The sequence below is a fragment of the Arachis duranensis genome, chromosome 5 (genome assembly GCF_000817695.3).
Source record: "Arachis duranensis cultivar V14167 chromosome 5, aradu.V14167.gnm2.J7QH, whole genome shotgun sequence".
Taxonomy (NCBI): Eukaryota; Viridiplantae; Streptophyta; class Magnoliopsida; order Fabales; family Fabaceae; genus Arachis; species Arachis duranensis.
Window position 1 is genome coordinate 85,339,505 of NC_029776.3, and position 19,588 is coordinate 85,359,092.

General features: G+C 34.1%; 2 protein-coding genes across 3 annotated transcripts; one reads left to right on the forward strand and one right to left on the reverse strand.

Moving 5' to 3' along the window:
* Positions 1–226: 226 nt before the first annotated feature.
* Positions 227–4,899, reverse strand: LOC107490058 (glycosyltransferase BC10). Its single transcript, XM_016110823.3, has 11 exons — positions 4,677–4,899; positions 3,388–3,501; positions 2,931–3,031; positions 2,678–2,749; positions 2,426–2,507; positions 2,262–2,342; positions 1,955–1,993; positions 1,746–1,811; positions 1,445–1,594; positions 758–886; positions 227–598 (listed from the first exon to the last, which is right to left on the reverse strand). The coding sequence occupies exons 1-11, from the start codon at positions 4,869–4,871 to the stop codon at positions 575–577; spliced, it is 1,053 nt and encodes a 350-aa protein (XP_015966309.1). The 5' UTR covers positions 4,872–4,899; the 3' UTR covers positions 227–574.
* An 11,228-nt stretch (positions 4,900–16,127) lies between these two features.
* On the forward strand, positions 16,128–18,853 carry LOC107490059 (sirohydrochlorin ferrochelatase, chloroplastic). 2 transcript variants are annotated; one of them, XM_021142957.2, is made up of 6 exons: positions 16,128–16,252; positions 16,401–16,579; positions 16,688–16,749; positions 17,122–17,232; positions 17,533–17,625; positions 18,473–18,853. In XM_021142957.2, exons 1-6 carry the CDS (start codon positions 16,215–16,217, stop codon positions 18,578–18,580), a joined length of 591 nt encoding a protein of 196 aa, XP_020998616.1. In that variant the 5' UTR covers positions 16,128–16,214; the 3' UTR covers positions 18,581–18,853. The 2 variants fall into 2 exon arrangements, with proteins under 2 accessions (XP_020998616.1, XP_052117419.1); XM_052261459.1 differs by having other exon boundaries at positions 16,128–16,251; positions 16,388–16,579.
* The last annotated feature ends 735 nt before the right edge of the window (positions 18,854–19,588 follow it).

A 19,588-nucleotide genomic window follows, 5' to 3' on the forward strand; every position in this document is an offset into this window, starting at 1 on the left:
GTAAAATCCAAATTATTCCTAAAGAATTTTATTTAGGTTCTAAACAAATTTTTAATATTTTGGAAATTCTCTAGACAAATTATTCCTTCATAAAAAAAATTATTATTTGTTTAATGCACATATGACGAATAATTTTTGAAGACAAAATAATAAATATTTATTAGAAATCAAATAATAGACTAATTTGAGTTATTAACTAAAAATAAAAAATAAAAGAGAAAACAACTATGTGGAATATGGAGGACCAAAATCATTAATTTCATGCAGGTATACATAACTCAATTTTCTCTTCACCCTTTTTTCATTTCACTATACTAATTACTAAGAGCATATCTCAAACATTGTACATCAACTCTGCCAATAAAAGAATGTAGTACAATATTTTCACACACAGCCACAATTTCTAAGGTATACAAAATTCATTGTACAATATGATCAGAATGGTCATCAATCATTTTCAGCTGCTTCTGCTTTATTTTCATTCCCCCAACCTTATTTCTTTACCAAGTAAATTTTTTCTCCTTTGTGCTTCTACCAACCTCTGATATAATTATTATTGAGCCTTTTTGTTCTCTTAATTTAAGTATTCCAGAACAGACTGTCCAACAGGAAAAATATAAAATAAAATAAAATTAGCAAGAAGACTTGAAATATTCAAATACATACATTACAACAGAAAATTAAGTTTCCCCTTGAAATTATATAGAAGCTCAGTATCAATTTTCAGGAAAAAAACTTGTAAAACAAATGTACTTACCATGTTAAGAAGCCGTATCGCGGCCGGCCGGGTAAATTTCCTCGCGAAAAGGAAGCAAGTGGATGGTTTAGCCTTGCTGCTGCACCATTCTCTTCGGTATTCAGTCTCATAATAAATATTATCTATTTCCTGCAAAAATAAAAAAATATAAAAATATATATAACTTATACATATTTTCTTTCATCAAAGTTTAAGATACATGCACTTTTCCTTCTCATTATTCAGCAAATTCCTTCTGGCTAGCTCAAACATTGTAATTTTACTGCATATTCAGCTTGATTTCATAACCAACGATCGGCTCTTCTAGGAAGTGTTCTATCTTTTGCTGATCTGAACTAATGATGCAATAATAAAAGCAACTTCTCTCTAGAGATACCAGCTTCATTAGTTGAATAATATGAATTAGAAGATTAAGATGTCATCTATCTTTAAGTCATCGATTTCCTTGCAGAAGAAGGCGAACCGAGTTTCTAGTGTAGCTTTGGAGTATGATTATATAACATGGTAAGCGAGTCACTTAAGCCTTTGATTCTATTTAGAGCCTCCATTTTAATTTCCTAATATTATCATGCCTAGTATATAAGCTTGTTTTGGAAGAAAGAAAGTAGTCCTAGAATAAGAAATTTAAAGTTTACTGGTTTTAAAAAAAGAAGTGATTTTGCAGTTGCAGCATAGTGAAGGTCAAACCTTTATAAATTTTACAAGCATAGGTGTAGCATCCGAGAACTTGTAAGTCACCGGATGCCATCCCCGGCGTTCACGTTCCCTGGAGCTCGAAAGATCCCAGGAAGTATGTGTCAGTGATCTCCTTGTCAATTCTCCTTCTAGGTCTTTTTGCTGAACACAAACAAAATCTGAGTTAAAACTAACATAGTGAACATATTCAAGTATTTGTAAATTTAAAAGTGGATGTGACAAAAACCAGCTTCAATTCTCGTCAGCCGAAGAGTTTGAAGGAGGAAAAAGAAAAAGACAAAAGGATCCTTACAGCCAATAATGTCTGGACATAGTGTTCATCTGGTATACAGTTATGCAACTTTGATGTGTCAGCAGGCTGCATGAAGAAGATAATTTTCATTAAATATTATCACTTTGTCAATTATCACCTCATTTTGCAATAAAATATTAAATTAATTCTAATCTAGAACAAGAAAGAGAGAACACTAAGTAATTTTAGCAAGGCAATAAAGCACTTACAATGTGTTGTTCCCTCCAAAATTCTGGTAGTGGCTTTTTCTGCATTATTGAATCCACAGGTCAGAGAAATGCATTTGATTGGCTTAAGAAAATTACCTTAAAGTTACACCCTGGATCCTGTATCTATCAGTCACACTTAACATAGAAAGAAAAAACTTTCGAAAACTTCCATCGGCAAATTAGGCCATGACCTCATTGATTTACAACTTTCATCTTGTAGAAGAATTTCAGGGTGAGATAAGAAATATGTTATGTGATACTCGCGACAACACACGCGTCAAAGACCATGAACCTTGTAATGAGTTACCTTGCAGTACTGTTGAAACATTGGCAAGACCGTTTCATCATCCACTACAATCCTAGCATGCTTTCTTGTCAGAACAACCCACTGCAAGAGAATACATCATGTCAAGTATTTTAGGTTTCTAAATGAATTTTCATACTAAACTCGGCACTGTAATAGACCTTTACCTGAGATCCTTTCCTCCAGTTATGAACTGGGATAACAGGATGCATTTTTGGATTGTAACGGCCTTCTTTTGTGTCGGCAAAGCTGCTCACATTTAGATACATGTAAATAACAGAATAATATAAGATCATGCTACTAATTTAGACCAATTAAGAATGATAATCTAGAAAAAAATCAATTGATATAGTGTTGGTGGATACATTCTTTTCTGGAAAGTAGACACACTGTGCAACAGCATAAGTGCGACTCCTCACCTGTCGACAAAACTAGTTGATGTTGACATGATGTAATCATAAGTGTAGCTGAAGTTGTACAAAGGTATACAGCTGAAAAAAGATCAATCAACTGAAATATAGTGAGGCTAGGCTCAAGAATTGAATAAAATCAGAACCTTTTCTTTCTATCAAATAATTAAGCAAACCGAAGTACAATGAAAAAAGGTGGTCATGCTTTGAAAATTGTATTAGAATTACAAGCTTATATCTGTTAACAAAATTAAACCCTCACCTATCTGAGAGAAAAACAAAACGGTCATTTAGAGGATCATCAAGTGCATGTCTAAGCAAAATGCGCTCGGCCTCTATCATGCTTGCTTCTCCCCAGTCTACCTGGAAATAGATTCACATGAACTAAATTATGATGAAGCTGAAAGATATAACAAGCATTGATTATAAGAATTGAATAATATAATTCAGAACAGAATGATTCAAAGTTCACTTTTAGACATTAATAAAAGCAAAAGATAGCCTAGATGTTTCATAATGAAATCGGAAGAACAGGAGATATTTAGAATTCAACTTTGAGCCAGCATGGAAGGCATATTTCCTAAAACTTGAACTTATAAAAGATGCACTTGCACTGAATTGCAATTACATAAAACAGGTAACGACGTTTGAAATCGAGCAGTCTAAGTTTAACAGCTTAAAATAAAGAGAACTGTTGAAAATAAGGAGAGAATAGCAACCTGTGTGCTATCATTGACTTGACGATTCAAAAAATATGTAGATCTAGTTGTTGCCTGGTTGAACAGAAACCCCGGCCTCGAGTGGACAAAAATAGAGAATTTGCTATCACCCCCCTGAAGAAACAATGAAACAGTTTCTTTAGGTATTATTCACACCCTAAATAAGCATCCTCTCAAATGCAAATAATTAACTAATATGTTCATCATTTGAGACTTTTTGAAGCATAAATAACAACACTTATACATGAATATGACTTTCCAAATAAATCACTTTTCTTGCTCAATTTAATGTCATAGAGAATGGAGTCATTGTCTATTTTTGGTGATAACAGTACCACACATTTATAATATTGGCCGATTTCTGGAGGAAAAAACTCTATTTTATAGTACCGTGTCATACCAAGTAGACATGTTACACTACCATCAGTCAACAATTTTATTGTTCATCACTGGAGCTTGAAACCAGCAAATTTCGGACTACAAGATTGCTAAATGACACAAATAATGATTGCCAAAGACACATTATTGGTAATCCAAATTTCCAAAACAACCACATTACCTTCCAAGAGCTAATCTACATTAATACATTCCCCCAACACCCCACACGCACGTGTGAGAGGTGTCTATCTAGATTACCATTGAATCATTGATCTTCCAAACATTCCATTGCATTATAACATTACCGGTAATTTAAAATGTGGTGATCTAGATTACCAGTAATCTTATTAAGCAATCTAAGAAACGCCTATAAAGATTAGACAAAGCTATAATTAACCATTGAAAGTTTAGACTGACTCCAAACTCGGCCTGCATTTACATAGCCAGTCGCAATCCCAGAAAAAACGAGGAGGGTTGTTAGGCCTGCAATAGCCAATGTAAAACTATATTGCATCCGAATGCATGGCGACGATGCAATGACGTCTTTGGATCCATATAAGGTTATGTTAGGCCTGCGACTATCCCAATGCATGGGCACGATGCAATGATGTCTATCCATGTAGCTGACACACCTAGTGGGAAAAAGGTTTTGTCAAGTAACTTTATACATGCAGCAACCCACTTCGATCCGCAAAGGATTAGTCCTAGGCCTGCCGAACTGGGGATACCGTGGGAAACCAAAATAAAAGTAACTTTATTAAGTAAGTAGTTTAGACTAAGCTCCAATTGACGCACCCTCTCCTAGTCTTCTATTAATTTACACAGTCCACACACAAAAACACATAAAGACATAGAGATAAACAATAATTATACATTCAAAACAAATAAAAAATAGAAAAAAGAGATTGTACCCGAAAGAATGCATCCCAAACCATCTCCAAAGGAAGCCTATTTCGTGCAATAAAGAGAAATGCAATCTTGGGGCTCTGAACATGAGGCTGAGAAACAAGGAATTGATGGTGATTCAATGGAACCAACCCAACAACATGAGTGTACCACCTTGTCTGCATAAACAACAACCCTCCAAAAAATATTCCCACAAACATCAAAGTCAAAACCTTCCTCTTCCACCAGTTCAGAAGCTAAATCAAACCATAAAAAACAAAACTTTTTGCCTCAAATCAATGAACCAAGTAGGAATCTATCTGGAACTGAAGATCCAACCAGATCCATGGCAAAACCAACATTCACAAATCCCCCCAAAATTTCCCTACCCCAGAAAGCAATACAGGTCCACAAAGAAGGGTTCAAGATTCTCGTAAGGTGTTAGAAAAAAGCATGTGATTTTTGGAGTTGAAACTATGAAAAACTGAGCTATGAAGATGAAGAAGAGAGAGAGAGAGAGAAGGGGGGTTAGTGTGTTTGTTAAGTGAAGTGAAGTACTTTGGTTTATAAGTTTTGGGAATGAAAATGTGTGAAGTGTGTGATGCTTGTCCTTCGCCTATATCTCAGTTGAGGTGTCGTAAAGTTGCAAGTTCTGTTCTTCTTTTTGTGTTTGCGTGAGAATAGGGGGAACTAAAACGATTAAACAAGTACTATGATTGGGATTTCCCATTCCAGATTCATTTGCTGAGGTTTGAGCTGTTTCAGCTGCCAAACTTCAAAAAATAATATTAAAATTTTTTTTTTGAAAGTAGTCAGCAAATTATAAAATATTTCTTGTTTTTGAGAATATGTATAATAAAATTTTATTCATATATATTTTGGTGAATATAGTAAGAAGATAAATTCCTATACAAGCTTTCAAAAATAAAAGTTTCTAACTTTCTATACAAACTTCAACTAAATTAAAGTGAATTAGTCTGAAAAGATAATTTATATATTAATAGCTAATTCAAAATTAAAATAAACATAAATGTTTTTTCTTATAGTTAGGAAGCAATTTTGTTGTGTGTTAAATTTACATATGGCTAGGTTGTAATAGCAATTAAGGTGGATTTTGTGGGTGGTGGATAAGTTGACTCATTAGAAGTGGATGTTAGAAAAGGGAATAACACCTAATGGAGGTTGTTTCTAACCAACTAATAAAAACAATGATAAGCAATTTGTTGGGACACGTTTGATCAAAATACAATGCCTACCCACATGATATGATTTGTGCCCATCATGAAAATTAAGAATAGAGTATTGGAACATGCAAATTATTCATAAAGTAGTCACTATAATTCTCAAGTTCTTTGATCTATACTAATTATTTTATATCCCATAGATTTGATGAAAGAAAATTTTAAGATGACTGAATTCGAAGGAGTAGGCTAAATCAGAAATTTGTCAAGGGTTTTGTTAAAGAAAGATGAAGACAATGTTGGAACTTGGTTTGAAATAAACAACTCATAACTCCCATGATCCTTTTTTTTTTTTCAAAATGCACTTAAAACACTCCCACTCTTATAAAAACAATGATGAACGTGAATGTCCTATCATCCCTAATATAACATGGGGCATATAATAGTAGCCATATATAAAAGGTGCAATATTTTCACTAAATAATGTGAGTTAGGTCAATAATATTTTATTATTATTTGATCTAAAGTCTAAACTTCTATCTATAAAGAGGTGTTATAGATCGTTTTTTAATTTTTATATGGAGGACAAGTTTGAGTTGGACTCAGTTACGGAAGAGGAGGGAGCTTTACTTTTGAGTGGTGTCAGTAGAGAAAAAAATCGGACCGTGTGAGTAGGTGAGGGGAACTCGGACCCTCTGATTTCTATGTCCAAAAACGGACCATCCGAATTGTGTATAGCCAAGCTACGCGTCGCTGAATGCTTGCTCCCCACAAACGGTGCCCCTTTAACACAACCAAACCGAGTTATTGCTTGCATGTGTACCAACCGAGTTCACTTTCCTTTTCTTCCCCACACAACACACACAACTCCATCTTCTTCCTCCCTCAACGTTCTGAACTTTTTGCTGTGTGAGGAAAAAAAGTTAAAATGTCAAGAAAATCAAAACTTAGAAATATTGGTCGTCCAGAATTTTACATTGTAAAATATTTGAGCTACCCTCATTATGTAAGTTTTTTTAAATCTTTTTTATTTTTTAAGATTTTTAATATTTTTTTTAAATTTAGTTATATTTATGGTTGTTAGGATATTTATGGTTGTTAGGAGTTGATCTGAAGAACACATATATGAATTAGTGTATAGATTTATTGATAGAAATTTAAAAATAAATATTTAAATAAAGAAGGTATAAGTGTAGTACTTCTATTTTGTTCAGAGTTGTTTGTAATATAATAAATTATAAAAAAAATAGTTTTTAAAAAATTTTGGAATAATTTTAGAAGTTATGGTTAATTGTAGAAATTTAGGAATATATGTTTAAATAATAGTTAGAAATATATATGTATTTAAATGTGGTTAATTGTTGTTTAGATTCTTTTTTAATATCAGATTAGAAGTAAAAAAATTAATATTAGAATTTTTTGTAATAATATTAGAAATTATAGTTGTTAACTGTTGTAATTAAATTCCAAAATTTAGAAATATGTATTTAAATAATAGTTAGATAAGTGGGTTTAAATATAATTAATTCTTGTTTAGAAATTTTTTGAGTGTATGAATAGTTCGGTATTGAATAGGATTTGTTATGAATAGTTCAGGACTTGTTTATAAATTTTTGTAATTAGAGCTAAGAAGTTAACTGTTATGTTTAATTTTAAGAATTTATGGTTATATGTTTAAATAATGGTTAGCAACATGTGTGTTTAAAAATAAGTAATTGCTGTTTAGACGTTTTTCCAATATAATAGATTAGTATTAAGAATGACTTGTTTATAATTTTTTATAATAGTTTTAGATTTAATAATTAATTAGTTAATTGTTATAATTAATTATAAAATTATAATTTTAGGATACTTTTGGTGTATATTTTTTTGGAACAATGTTGATAATTTTAAATAATAAATTAGGATTTGTAAAGTATAATTTATTTGCGATTTTGGTAATAATAAGTTGTTTCTTGTTAGCCTTTTAATGTATAGAAGTATGTTATTTTAGTTGAGATTTTATTATTATTACATTAGAACATTATTAGTTACATAGAAAGTGAAACTATGTATTAGTAATTATTTTCTGTAGCAACTTAGATATAAGCTCTATGTACATTAATTATAATTAGAGATGAAAATGTTATTACTTAGTAAATCGGATTAAATAAAATTATATTTTTTAATTAGCTTTTTAAAATTATGTATGATAGTTGTGTAATTTGAATCGTACTTTTGCTGTGTTTTTGTAAGCTTCACGGATGATGACATGTGATCACCCTGTCCCTCCAGATCGGTACGATGAGAGAGTGGAGGAGTATTTACGATCAACTGGGTTTTATCTTGTTAGTCAGATTGGAGTAGTTCAATGTCAGAAAGCACTGGTAAATGCTTTAGTGAAAAGGTGGCACCCGGACACACATACCTTCCACCTTCCAGTTGGTGAATGTGTCGTGTCACTGGAAGACGTGGCTATGATCTTTGGTCTTTCGACCGAAGGCCTTCCAGTGACTGGCATGACTTTGAGTAGTTTTGAGACCTTAGAGACGGAGTGTCTGCATCAATTTGGGGTGGCGCCGAGAAAGTCGGATTGTCGAGGAAGTGGCATAAAACTGACGTGGCTACGGGATTTAAAAGAACGGTCACAGTTGACTGATGAGAACAGTATACAGGTGTACGTTAAGTGCCACATCATGTTGTTGATTGGTACGATCTTGTTTGGAGACAAGTCTGGGGCATCTGTCCACTGGAAGTTTCTGCCTCTGCTGAGTGATTTTGCTAGTATTGGACAATATAGCTGGGGATCAGCCTGCCTAGCACACCTGTACAGGAGTTTATGCAAGGCCTCACGTTTTGATTGTAAGAAAATCGATGGTCCGCTGACACTTCTACTATGTTGGGCATGGATGCGCTTACCATATCTATCACCGGTTGCTAGAGAACCTCGCAGTTTTCCGCTTGCAAACAGGTTAGACTATCTTACATTTACCGGGTATCTTCATGTTTAGAAACCAATTGTGTTAATGAGATGCGTTATATTAGGTGGCGAAACTGGGAGCGTGGAGACCGAGTCTATAGATATCTTAAGCTTGCTCATTTTAGGAAGGCCTTGGATGAACTTCAGGAAGGCCAGGTGTGTTTGAATTGACATTGTATGTGGGTCAGGTCTAGTGATTTACTTATTTGGATTTTAATTATTTGCTTGCTTTACTTTTACCAGTTTTTGTGGGTTGCATATTCTGTTGATCGTGTTGATCCGGACATAATTCCTGCGGACATCTACATGCACTCGGTGATTTGGAGTGCAACAGTGCCACTGGTATCTTTTGAGTGTATTGAATGGCATGCTACCTACAGGTTTAGACGTCAGTTCAGTTTCGTTCAGGGAGTTCCTCATCAGAAACGGAATCTAGATCGCGCACACGGAGAAGTGTTAACAGGTCCTAAGAATTTGAACTGGGCCACAGCCACAACTCATTCATTTTGGGTGATGCAGTGGACAAACAGGTATAATCACGTTCTTACTGAGGACCCCATGACTCCGCAGCAGCCATTAGATACTTATATGTACTGGTACCATTCAAAGTATGGCGATCACTTGAACTTGTCGGATCTTGCGGTCCAAGAGGATGTTGAGGGTCCAGGTTATGGATAATGATAATGAAGAGCAGGAGCCACAGTCACGACCGCCTCCAACTCCACCTTCACCTCCACCTCCAGCGGCAGATGAACAACCTCATTCCACAAGCCAGTATGTACCTCAGACACAATTTCCTACGTCGTTTCTGATACATCAGCCTTATTTTGACTCAGGAGGAGGTTCTTTTAGCCAATTGCTTGGGTTCATGGCCTCAGATGCTGGCCAAGCACAATATAGCCACCAGGCCGACTTCATGGCGGGTAGGTATTCGTTTGAACCGAGGTATCCATTTTATACCTACTCGGGTGCTTCTAGAGGGTTTGTATCTGGTGATTCTAGTAGGAGTGACGGTGGTCGAGGAGTGCTTAATAGTCAAAACCCGAAGCGTGTTTCAATGACTATGATTGAAGAAAATGCTAAGAATTTTGAGCATGAGACTGCTGAGTACTTAGTGGATGAGCTAGATGACGAGGAAGACGAAGAGGATGAGGATGAGGACATGGAGGAGGAAGATGATGAGGACATGGACCAGGATGAAGAATCCCGTAATGATGTAGGTACAATTATCATATAAGCTTTTCCCGTTAGTTGATGTTATCATAGTATTGTATGGGGTGTTGTGTAGGGTTCATTAAACTATATAATTGATGATATTATGCTTATTTATGGTACATTGGTTAAGGTTGATGTTACTATATAACTGGTTGGTCAATAGATGATAGTATGTTTATGTATGGTATGTTTTTGTAAGGTTGATTATACTATATACCTGCTGTCTCAATTGATGATATTATGTTCATGTTGGTTTCAGTTGATTATACTATATACTTGCTTGGTTTGATGGTTGTATATACAGGTGACACATGTATTCCAGCTGAGACAGGCAAAGGCTACAATCTCAGGATTGATCCACCGCGTCATAGCGCGAGTCGATACACTCCGTCTGTGTTCAAAAAGGCCGCGAAGAAATGCAAGAACATCGTGAACTTTGGAAAGTGGACAGTGAGAAAGTAGTTGTTGTGTAGTTAGTTTTATCTATGTATCAGTAATCTTTCTTAATGTATACTTTAACTATTTACTTATGAGTAAAGTCTCATAAGTACCAACTAAGTATTGTATTGTATGTTTCTGTTGATGTTCCTTATGTTCATTAAAGTACAATGAAGCAGGTTATGATGGCATTGTTATGAAAACCGGACCGGACCGACTGGTTCGACCGGAAAACCGATGAACCAGACCCTATATCGATCCGATCTGGCATTTGGACCATAAAGTACTCTGACCGGTTCAATCACCGATTCGGTTCCGTCAACTATGTACGACGGTTCAAATATAATAAAGTACATTGGCACAGGTTACAATGATTTGATCACCATAAAGTACATTCACAAATGTTACACCGGTTCAATTATCATAAAGTACAATAACACAGGTTACGATGGAAAAATTACCATAAAGTTCAATGACACAGGTAGCAATGATTCATTTATCATACAAGGCATTCACATAGGTTACAATGATTCAAATATCATATACATCTACTGGGCATTATTGTCGGTACCTGGACGACCTCCCTGACGGCATCTACAACGACTGTGTCCCTCAGCTCCACATTGCCTACATCGCCTCGGACAGTGTAACATACGTGTGTCCATCTCATTCAAGAAGCGCGTCATCCTGGGCCGACCTTTGAAAACGCGTCTCAGGTACGAGTTCGGTACAAATCGAGGACCATTGTAAGAAGGCCAAGTAGTAGGATTCCCTAATGGCCTAAACCTAGCCCGATAAACGCGTCTGACCTAGTCCATCTTATAAACGTCATGCACATACACCTGTCAATCTAGTCGTTGATTTGCACAACGTGCAAAGACATGCCGGCAAGGAATCCGGTCCACCTAGAACTCACCACAGTCACATCTTTGACGACGGAGGTCAACCGCATACTCTACTCCACTTGGCATCTCACGCACTTCAAATACCTCATTCTGCCTATCAAAGCAATCAGCCTGAATGTTTCCTGATGCAAGTTGACTTCCATGAATTTTGGAGGTCACATGCTCAGTAAAAACATGGCCTGCATTAATCCTCGCCTCCGCCTCTGCTCTTTTCTGTGTGAACAACTCATTAAGTCTGTAGAACGTTGCTTTCACAAGTGCAGTGATAGTGAGATTGCGTGCACCCTTCAAGACTGAGTTGACGCATTCTACTAGATTAGTCGTCATGTGACCCCATCGGTAGCCACTGTCTAAGGCCAACGCATACTATTCACGGCGAATACGGTTTAACCAGTTAGTGTACGCCTCGTCCCGCTCTCGTAAACGTTGGTAACGCACTTCAAACTCGCAAACCGTCCACGAATATCCTAAACAATATCATATACCAAACACCAAATAAGTTTCAGGATGTATAGATTGTTCGCATTTTCATTAATAACAAACTTTGAAGGAATCAATGTTACCTATATTGATGACAAGCTTTTGTAGGTAGAGTGCCTTGACCTCAAAAAGTTCGATTCTATATGCCTGATGCAAAACATGTGGAAAGCTCTAGGAGGTGACCAAGCTCTGTGACTACGTTCCACAGCAGCATTTATGGACTCATGTCGGTCCGATATAAGCCCCACACCATCCCGAGTCACAACATGTTAACGCAGGTTACTAAGGAAAAAGTGCCAAGCATCAGAGGTCTCTCCCTCGACAATAGCAAATGCAATCGGGATGATATTGTTGTTACCATCCTGCGAAACGGCCACTAACAAGCAACCTTTGTACTTTTCGTACAAGTGAGTCCCGTCCACCTGGACAACTGGCTTACAATGTTTGAACACTCTAATGCACGGGTAATAGCTCCAAAAGACTCGATGCAATACCCGGATATCAGTTACCAAGTCATCCCCTTGATATGCAGGCATTGTCTCAAAATGTACGACAGCTGATGGCTCCTTATGACACATGGCCTTGAACCATATGGGCAACGCTTCGTAGGATGCTTCCCAACCTCCGAATATCTTCTCAACGGACTTCTGCTTTGCCAACCATGCTTTCCGATAGCTGACGGTGTATTGAACTTCGACTGCACTTCTGCAATAATTAATTTTACCTTTAAAGAGGGGTCAGCCTCAACCAACGGCTTTATGGCTTCGGCAATCGTATTTGAATCTAGCTTCGAATGATCCTGAGAAATGGTTGCTCTGGTACAAGTGTGACTGCCGTTGTACCTCCTAATAACCCAACAGTGCTTTCTGCTGATCATGCTAACTCTGATAAGCCAATCACACCCTGACCCGTACTGTGTACACTTCGCATAAAATGTCAACGGCTCCGACTCATACACACGGTAGTCTACAGATCTTTAGAGGGTATACTCCTTCATCGCCTTAATAACAGCTTCCCTGGAACTGAATTCTATCTCCACGATGATCTCACCATCTGCAACAAAAGGAACTTCTGCCGTGAAGGTAGCCATACCATAAGTATTTAATACATGATTGTTTAATGACCAAAATTAAATATTAAATCATCACTCACATCATCAATAATAATATAGCTAAGGTTTACATTACGTTATCATCTAAAACTCAATTACAAAAAATACAAACACATTAATACAAATTATGCTCAATAACTAAAAATAAATACTAATCTTCCAGATAACTTCATAAATACTGTAATAAACAATCAGTTATAAACCCTAATTAACTAAATAGCTAAATAAATACAAATTAACTAAATAACCAAAAATAATTATTAATCACCTAAACAACTAAAAATAAATACTATAACAAATGCTCATTAATAAATCCTAATTAGCTAAATAAATACAAAGTAACTAAATAACTAAAAATAAATACTAAACGCCTACATAACTTCATCAAGATTATAATAAATACTCATTAATAAATAAACTAATAAATAAACCCTAATTAACTAAGTAACTAAATAAATATAAATTAACTAAATAACTCAAAATATGTAACAAATGCCTAAATAATTTCGCAAATACTCTAACAAATACTTATTAATAAAGCCTAATTAACACATTAACTAAATGAATACTGGACCCTAAATACTCATTAACTCAAAGTATTTCTATTTTAAATTTGTCTAAATAACCTCTTTTACAAATGCTAAACAAGTACCTGCATTCATATAGTCCGAAAACTCCGGAGCATACATGACTTCCAAATTCAAAAGTCGTATGAAAGATGGCTCCTCAAATGGCTCTTCATTCGCCAGTGCATTTGTAACGTCTGTCACATTCGGGGCCACACTGCTGTCGGCTGGATCTACATCTCCGTCTTCACCAACAACTTCGTAATTGCTTTCGAACTCTTCCTCACTGTCACTATTGTAGTCTTCTTGTAAAATATTTCGGTCGACCTCAGATTGTTCGAATTCAATGTATAACTCGATGAACGAAATTTGAGCACGACTTTCAATATACATTGAAAACATCTCTTGCATGCTTGCTTCGTCCGTTACATATTTGGTCTGAAATTGGACGAATCCATCAAATACTGGTACAGGATATCTGTATAAAATACATGATATTTTTCTTGACATCTCCGAATCTATCTTCTCACAAATCACGCCTTTAAGCTCTTCAAATGAAATGGTGAAGGGAATAACATCTAATGGATCTTCACAAACAAATTTACTCCTTCAAGTGTCTGCAACAAAATCTGACCAAAATAATACACTTTCAAAAGAACTCTATCATCTATTCTTCCCACTCACTTAAACAAAAATAGCAATTTCACCATCAACTTTTTTCCCCAACCTAAGTAACCCCACACCAGACCGAGAAAAAGAAGAAGAGAACTCGAACAAGAAGAAGAAAGTTGGATCTGGTTGGCGGTCTTTGGTTCGCACACCTTAGCAACTATATATATACACATACAATTCGGATCAACCGAGTTGTGTATAACCTAATTTGAAAAAATTATAAAATAATGAAAATTCACTATCCGATTTCTATTACTGTAAATTAAAAAAAATTGGCAAACAAAAATCGGACCCAACGACTAGTATAACGAAATAAAAAAAATCAACAAAAAAAAACGGACCATTCATTTTGATTAGGTCATATCGCGCGGTCCGATTTTTTTTATTTGCTGCGAGCAAAATAAACTCTCCGATTTGCTTACAAAATTTTTAAAATAGAGAATTCGAAAGGTCCGATTTCTTCCTACCAAATCTGAGCCAAAACCTATTCCACATTCCGGTGGAGCACCCCCTCATTCCATATCCCAACACAACACCTGCCCCTCCTTCATAACAAAAAAAATGACCCGTTATAGAGATTTCATCACAACAAGCTCACTATAACAAATATAAAAGAACTAATTATTAGCCACATAACTTTGTTAGTTTTTGTATCTAGTTCTTGTGTCTACTTTTTATAGGATACAAGATTTATTCTCATAAATGATTAAGTATTTTATTACAAGAATATTATCAATTTACAACTCTCTTATTTTTATATAAAAATTTCTACCTTTATTTATTTATTTTTATCATATTTTCACAACACCCACAATTGTTTTAAAAGAGTCTTATTAACAAGTATTTTTAAAATATTTTTTAGGAATATTAAATTATTTTATAGATAAAAGAATTATTTAAAAATTTAAAACTCCTATTTTTTTCTAACATTTTCTGTACTACTCTATATTAATCTTTTAAAAAATTTTAGTTGTAGTTTAATCTTTAATAAATTTTAATTATTATTTTAATTTAACTATTTATTTTAGCAGACAAATCAATTTCTAAGTTAAATTCTTTTGTTAGAGGTTAGCAAAACTTGCTTACATAGAGGGACTAATCTAAAAGGTTTAAATGTCTTTTGGAATTTTATATATTCAAAAATAGTAATGAGAATTAATTTAGTTAAATTTATTAGTCTTTAACAAGAAAAGATGAGATTTATTGATTAACTTGTTTAATAAAATGAAAATTTGATTTTTTTTTATAATTAAAAAATTTGCTAAAGAATAAAATATTTGACTAAAATTTTTGAAAATTAATTTGAAGTATTACTTGAAGTTTATTTTTTTATTCTTAATAAACCCAAAATTAGCGAAAAAAGAAGGAGAGATGGGATATTATTAGAGGATTAAACTTTTCTAAAATGAAGAAATTGATAAAATAAAAAAAGTAAATATTTAATTATTGTTAAATTAAAATAATAAAATTCATAAATAATAAGCATTATTTTTTGTGCTAAAATAAAAATTATTAATTTTAGAGTAAAGCTAGGGAACCAAAAGTATATCAGCCAAAATCCAGCCAAATACCTTTGGATGAATTCAAAATTTTTACGAGTTAATATATATGGATGTTTCTTCTACTAAGTATTAGAATGTTTCTTTTTCATATTAAATGGATGTTCTTTTATATATTTTTCGAATTTGTGATTGTTAGAAGTGGATAGATTAATGTAAAAAAAAAGAGGAAAGTTTTTATAGGTTTTAATTAGGTTTACTTAATCAATTTAAAATTTTTTAAATTTTGAATTTAAAAAATTTAAAATTAGTTAATTATTGATATAAATTAATATAGTTTTGTTTAGTTTTTGGCCGATAAGTTTTTGGTTCCTTATACTTTTCCTTAATTTTATTACTTTACTAAGATAGTGAGGATTTTTTTTTCCCATTATTATAGGGGTTGCAAATACTTGGAAGTTGGAATGGGTTGATTGATAGTAAATGAGGCTATCCCCAAACTAAAAAGGAAGAAACTTTTTGATCATTTGATGTGCCCATGAAATCTCTTTCACTTCCTTCCCTTCCCTTCACAAGGTACTACCTCCATTCTGCCTTTCAGTTTCTTCCCTTTTTTTTTCTTTTTTGTTTTTTTGTTTTCCTTTTTTTTTTTGGACAAGAACTTTTTTTTATTCTCTTACTTTGGTTGGTGTTCTTGTTATTGTTGTTACGGACTTTCTGCAAGTGAAAAGGGAACAAACACGAGATGGGTATCCTTCAAAACCTCAAATTTGTCACCAAAGACTCCAACTTCAAGCAGAGTATTGTGTCTGAGAGCTAAAAGCTATGGTGGGGTTGGTGATGGTGATGCGGTCATAATTGTGGATCATGGGTCGCGTCGCAAAGAGTCCAATCTTTTACTTAGTAAGCTCGGTTCTTTATTTTGATGTTATCACTCCTACTACCACTTTTATTGTACTTTGGGAATACTATAATTTGAGGTATGAAATTAGTTTTGGTTTTTTATGTCAGATGAATTTGTGGAGATGTTTAAACATAAAACTGGGTACGAGATTGTGGAGCCTGCTCATATGGTAATTTACTAATTTTCTGTAATCTTTTTGTTATTAGTTTTATTCGCAAAAAGTTGTCAAGTAGAGAAAAACATAGAATTAGAGAAATGTTAGCTGATAAACTTTTCCGAATCTTGCAAGCATGATATGTAGTATGCATCATGTTAGGACTGTTAGCATTTTACTTAGGTTGTTTGTTTGTCATGGGCAATGACATTGTCTTTTCTCTTCATGAGGGGTAAAAGAGATTAAGCTTGTTTCATAGTGTGAACAATTTTCTTCATGGTGCATAAATCAACATCTTTTTTCTTTTCCTTTTCATTTTATGACAATATTATAATTTGGATTTCTGGGGGCAATTCCTGATGTTTCATAATATATACACATTTTTAGGAATTAGCAGAACCATCAATTAGAGATGCCTTTCAATCTTGTGTCGAACAAGGTGCACAACGTGTCGTTATCAGCCCCTTTTTCCTCTCTCCCGGAAGGCATTGGAATCAGGTAGACCTTTGTAAAACTGTTATCTGTCCTATCTTTTCGTAAACAAAGTGCTATGCGCACACGAAAAATCAGCCACCAAATCAGTCACTATGTATTTGTGTATAAATAAATACATATGTTGTTTAACTCATTTTCAATATGTCTTTTATATTTTAACATGTATTTTATGCCAATAGCTTATTTTTGGTGTACATGTAGCGTGGTTCTTCTATAAATTTTTGTTGTGATTCCTCAACTTGATGAAGATTGAAGATTTCAGTAAGTGGCAAAATTCTTAAAACTCCTCATTGTATTATGTAGGATATTCCTTCGTTAAGTTCCGAGGCAGCAAAGGAGCACCCTGGCGTATCATACATTGTAACCGCACCCCTTGGACTGCATGAGCTACTGGTGGTATGAACTCTTGTACATTTCACAAATTCACAATGTCATGTTTGCTGTCCCGAGTTGAGTTTTACAAATCACTCAGGAAAATGTTTTGCTTCCTTGGGTTTCAAGCTTAATAGCATCTTTATATCAAGGCGAATAAAACAATTCTGATTTAATTAAAATTCCTAAAAATATCATGTGTCAAGATGATTAAAAAGGTTTTATTTCAAATCGCCTTTTTATGAATCAATTATAGTTGTTTAATGGATGAAATTTCTCTCATGCTTGGTTAGTTAGGGAATATCATGCTTGGTTGGACTTTCTTAATGGATAAACCATGATCATAGACATTGTATCAGATTCAAAACTAAAAAATAATTATATGTCAATCAATCAATTATCCTGCTTTTACCAAGCATAGGCATTGATTCTGGCAAGGGTTCACATCGTCTTGTCACGCAAAACCTTTTGCATTGCCCTCTTCTTTTTTTTTTTTTGGGTGTTTTCGTGGTATCCCCTGACCCGGCAGGCTAAGGACTAATCCGTTGCGGTTCGAAGCTCCATTTAAAGGTTTGCCGCTGACTAATGGGTTGCTGCATGCACAAGGCGGGATTCGAACCCCCAACTTTTACTTATGCGGACTAGTGAGCTCAACTTGGTTTTCTACTATATCTATTTATAGTAAATCAATTACTATTAAAACTATCCTAATTGGCCTTGGGCCTATTTCTTACTCCTTACACCAGTCTGAATCAGGCAATTATTACTTTGATGTGAAAGTGGAAGGAGTACTATGAAAAATAAATACCAAGCAATGAATCTATGTTGCATTGTAACTGTCATATTGAACTTGAACAATCTTGTGCCACAGGATGTTATGAATGATAGGATCAAGCATTGCTTGAAGCACATATCCGGAGATGCCGATGAGTGTTCTGTTTGTGCTGGGACTGGAAAATGCAGACTTTATAATTCATGAAACAAAGTTGAAAGTCATGGGAATTTTCATTAACTGAGTTGCAACTCACCAAACTATTCTGAAGCCATGACTTCAAGGGAGCACATGTATATGTTGTCAATGGTCTGTTTCAGAAGAATCAAGATGGTTTTTTTATGATCATGATTCGATATGATACCTTGAAAGTGATTTGCTCAATGAGTGACAAGCATATTCTTCTCTTATATCATGATGATTCCCAAAGATTAAAGTTCTGTTTGTTCACTGAAAAATAATTGCAAGCTTATTATAGAATGAGTTTATGTTCTATTACTTTTTGTAATTGTATCATATCAGCATTTTGCATAGATGACATTATATAAAATGATGTAAGCCTTTAATCATGCTAATTAATTAAATTTAATACTTATTATTACTTAATTGAATTAAAAAATAATAGTTAAATACAATTAATATCTATATTAGACACCAACAAAAGTAAAGACACCAAAATTAACATCTATATTAAAATTTATAATAATAATAATTTTCAGTTATAAATACTAAAAAATGTACATTATTTAATTTATTTAAACACTCTTACTATTATTATTCCATCTCATATATTCTCTATTTCTCTCAAATGAATCGTAAAAAATAAAGACAATATATTTTGTGCTAACTTATTCATTCAAAATAATTTACAATTAAATGATTATAAAGGAGAAGATTTCACCTTTCAAAAATTAAGGGTGTGTTTGGGAAACACGTTGGGGAGGAGAGAAGCCCGTTTGAGCTTCTTGAAAGTTTCACTTGGATGTTTGGCAATTTTTATCTTTGTAAACGCAGAATTGATTCTGCCTCTGAACCCAGGTTTAGGAGAAGCTCAAATTTGTAGCTTCTATGTTTCACGTTTCATGTTTAGGAGAAGCTAAAATATTTCTTTTTTACCAACCCTACCCCAACCCTACCCTTCATTTTCTTCTATAAGAATGATACTAGTAACTATTATTTTCACAGTCATTCTTTGTAGTTCTTCCTACTTCTTCA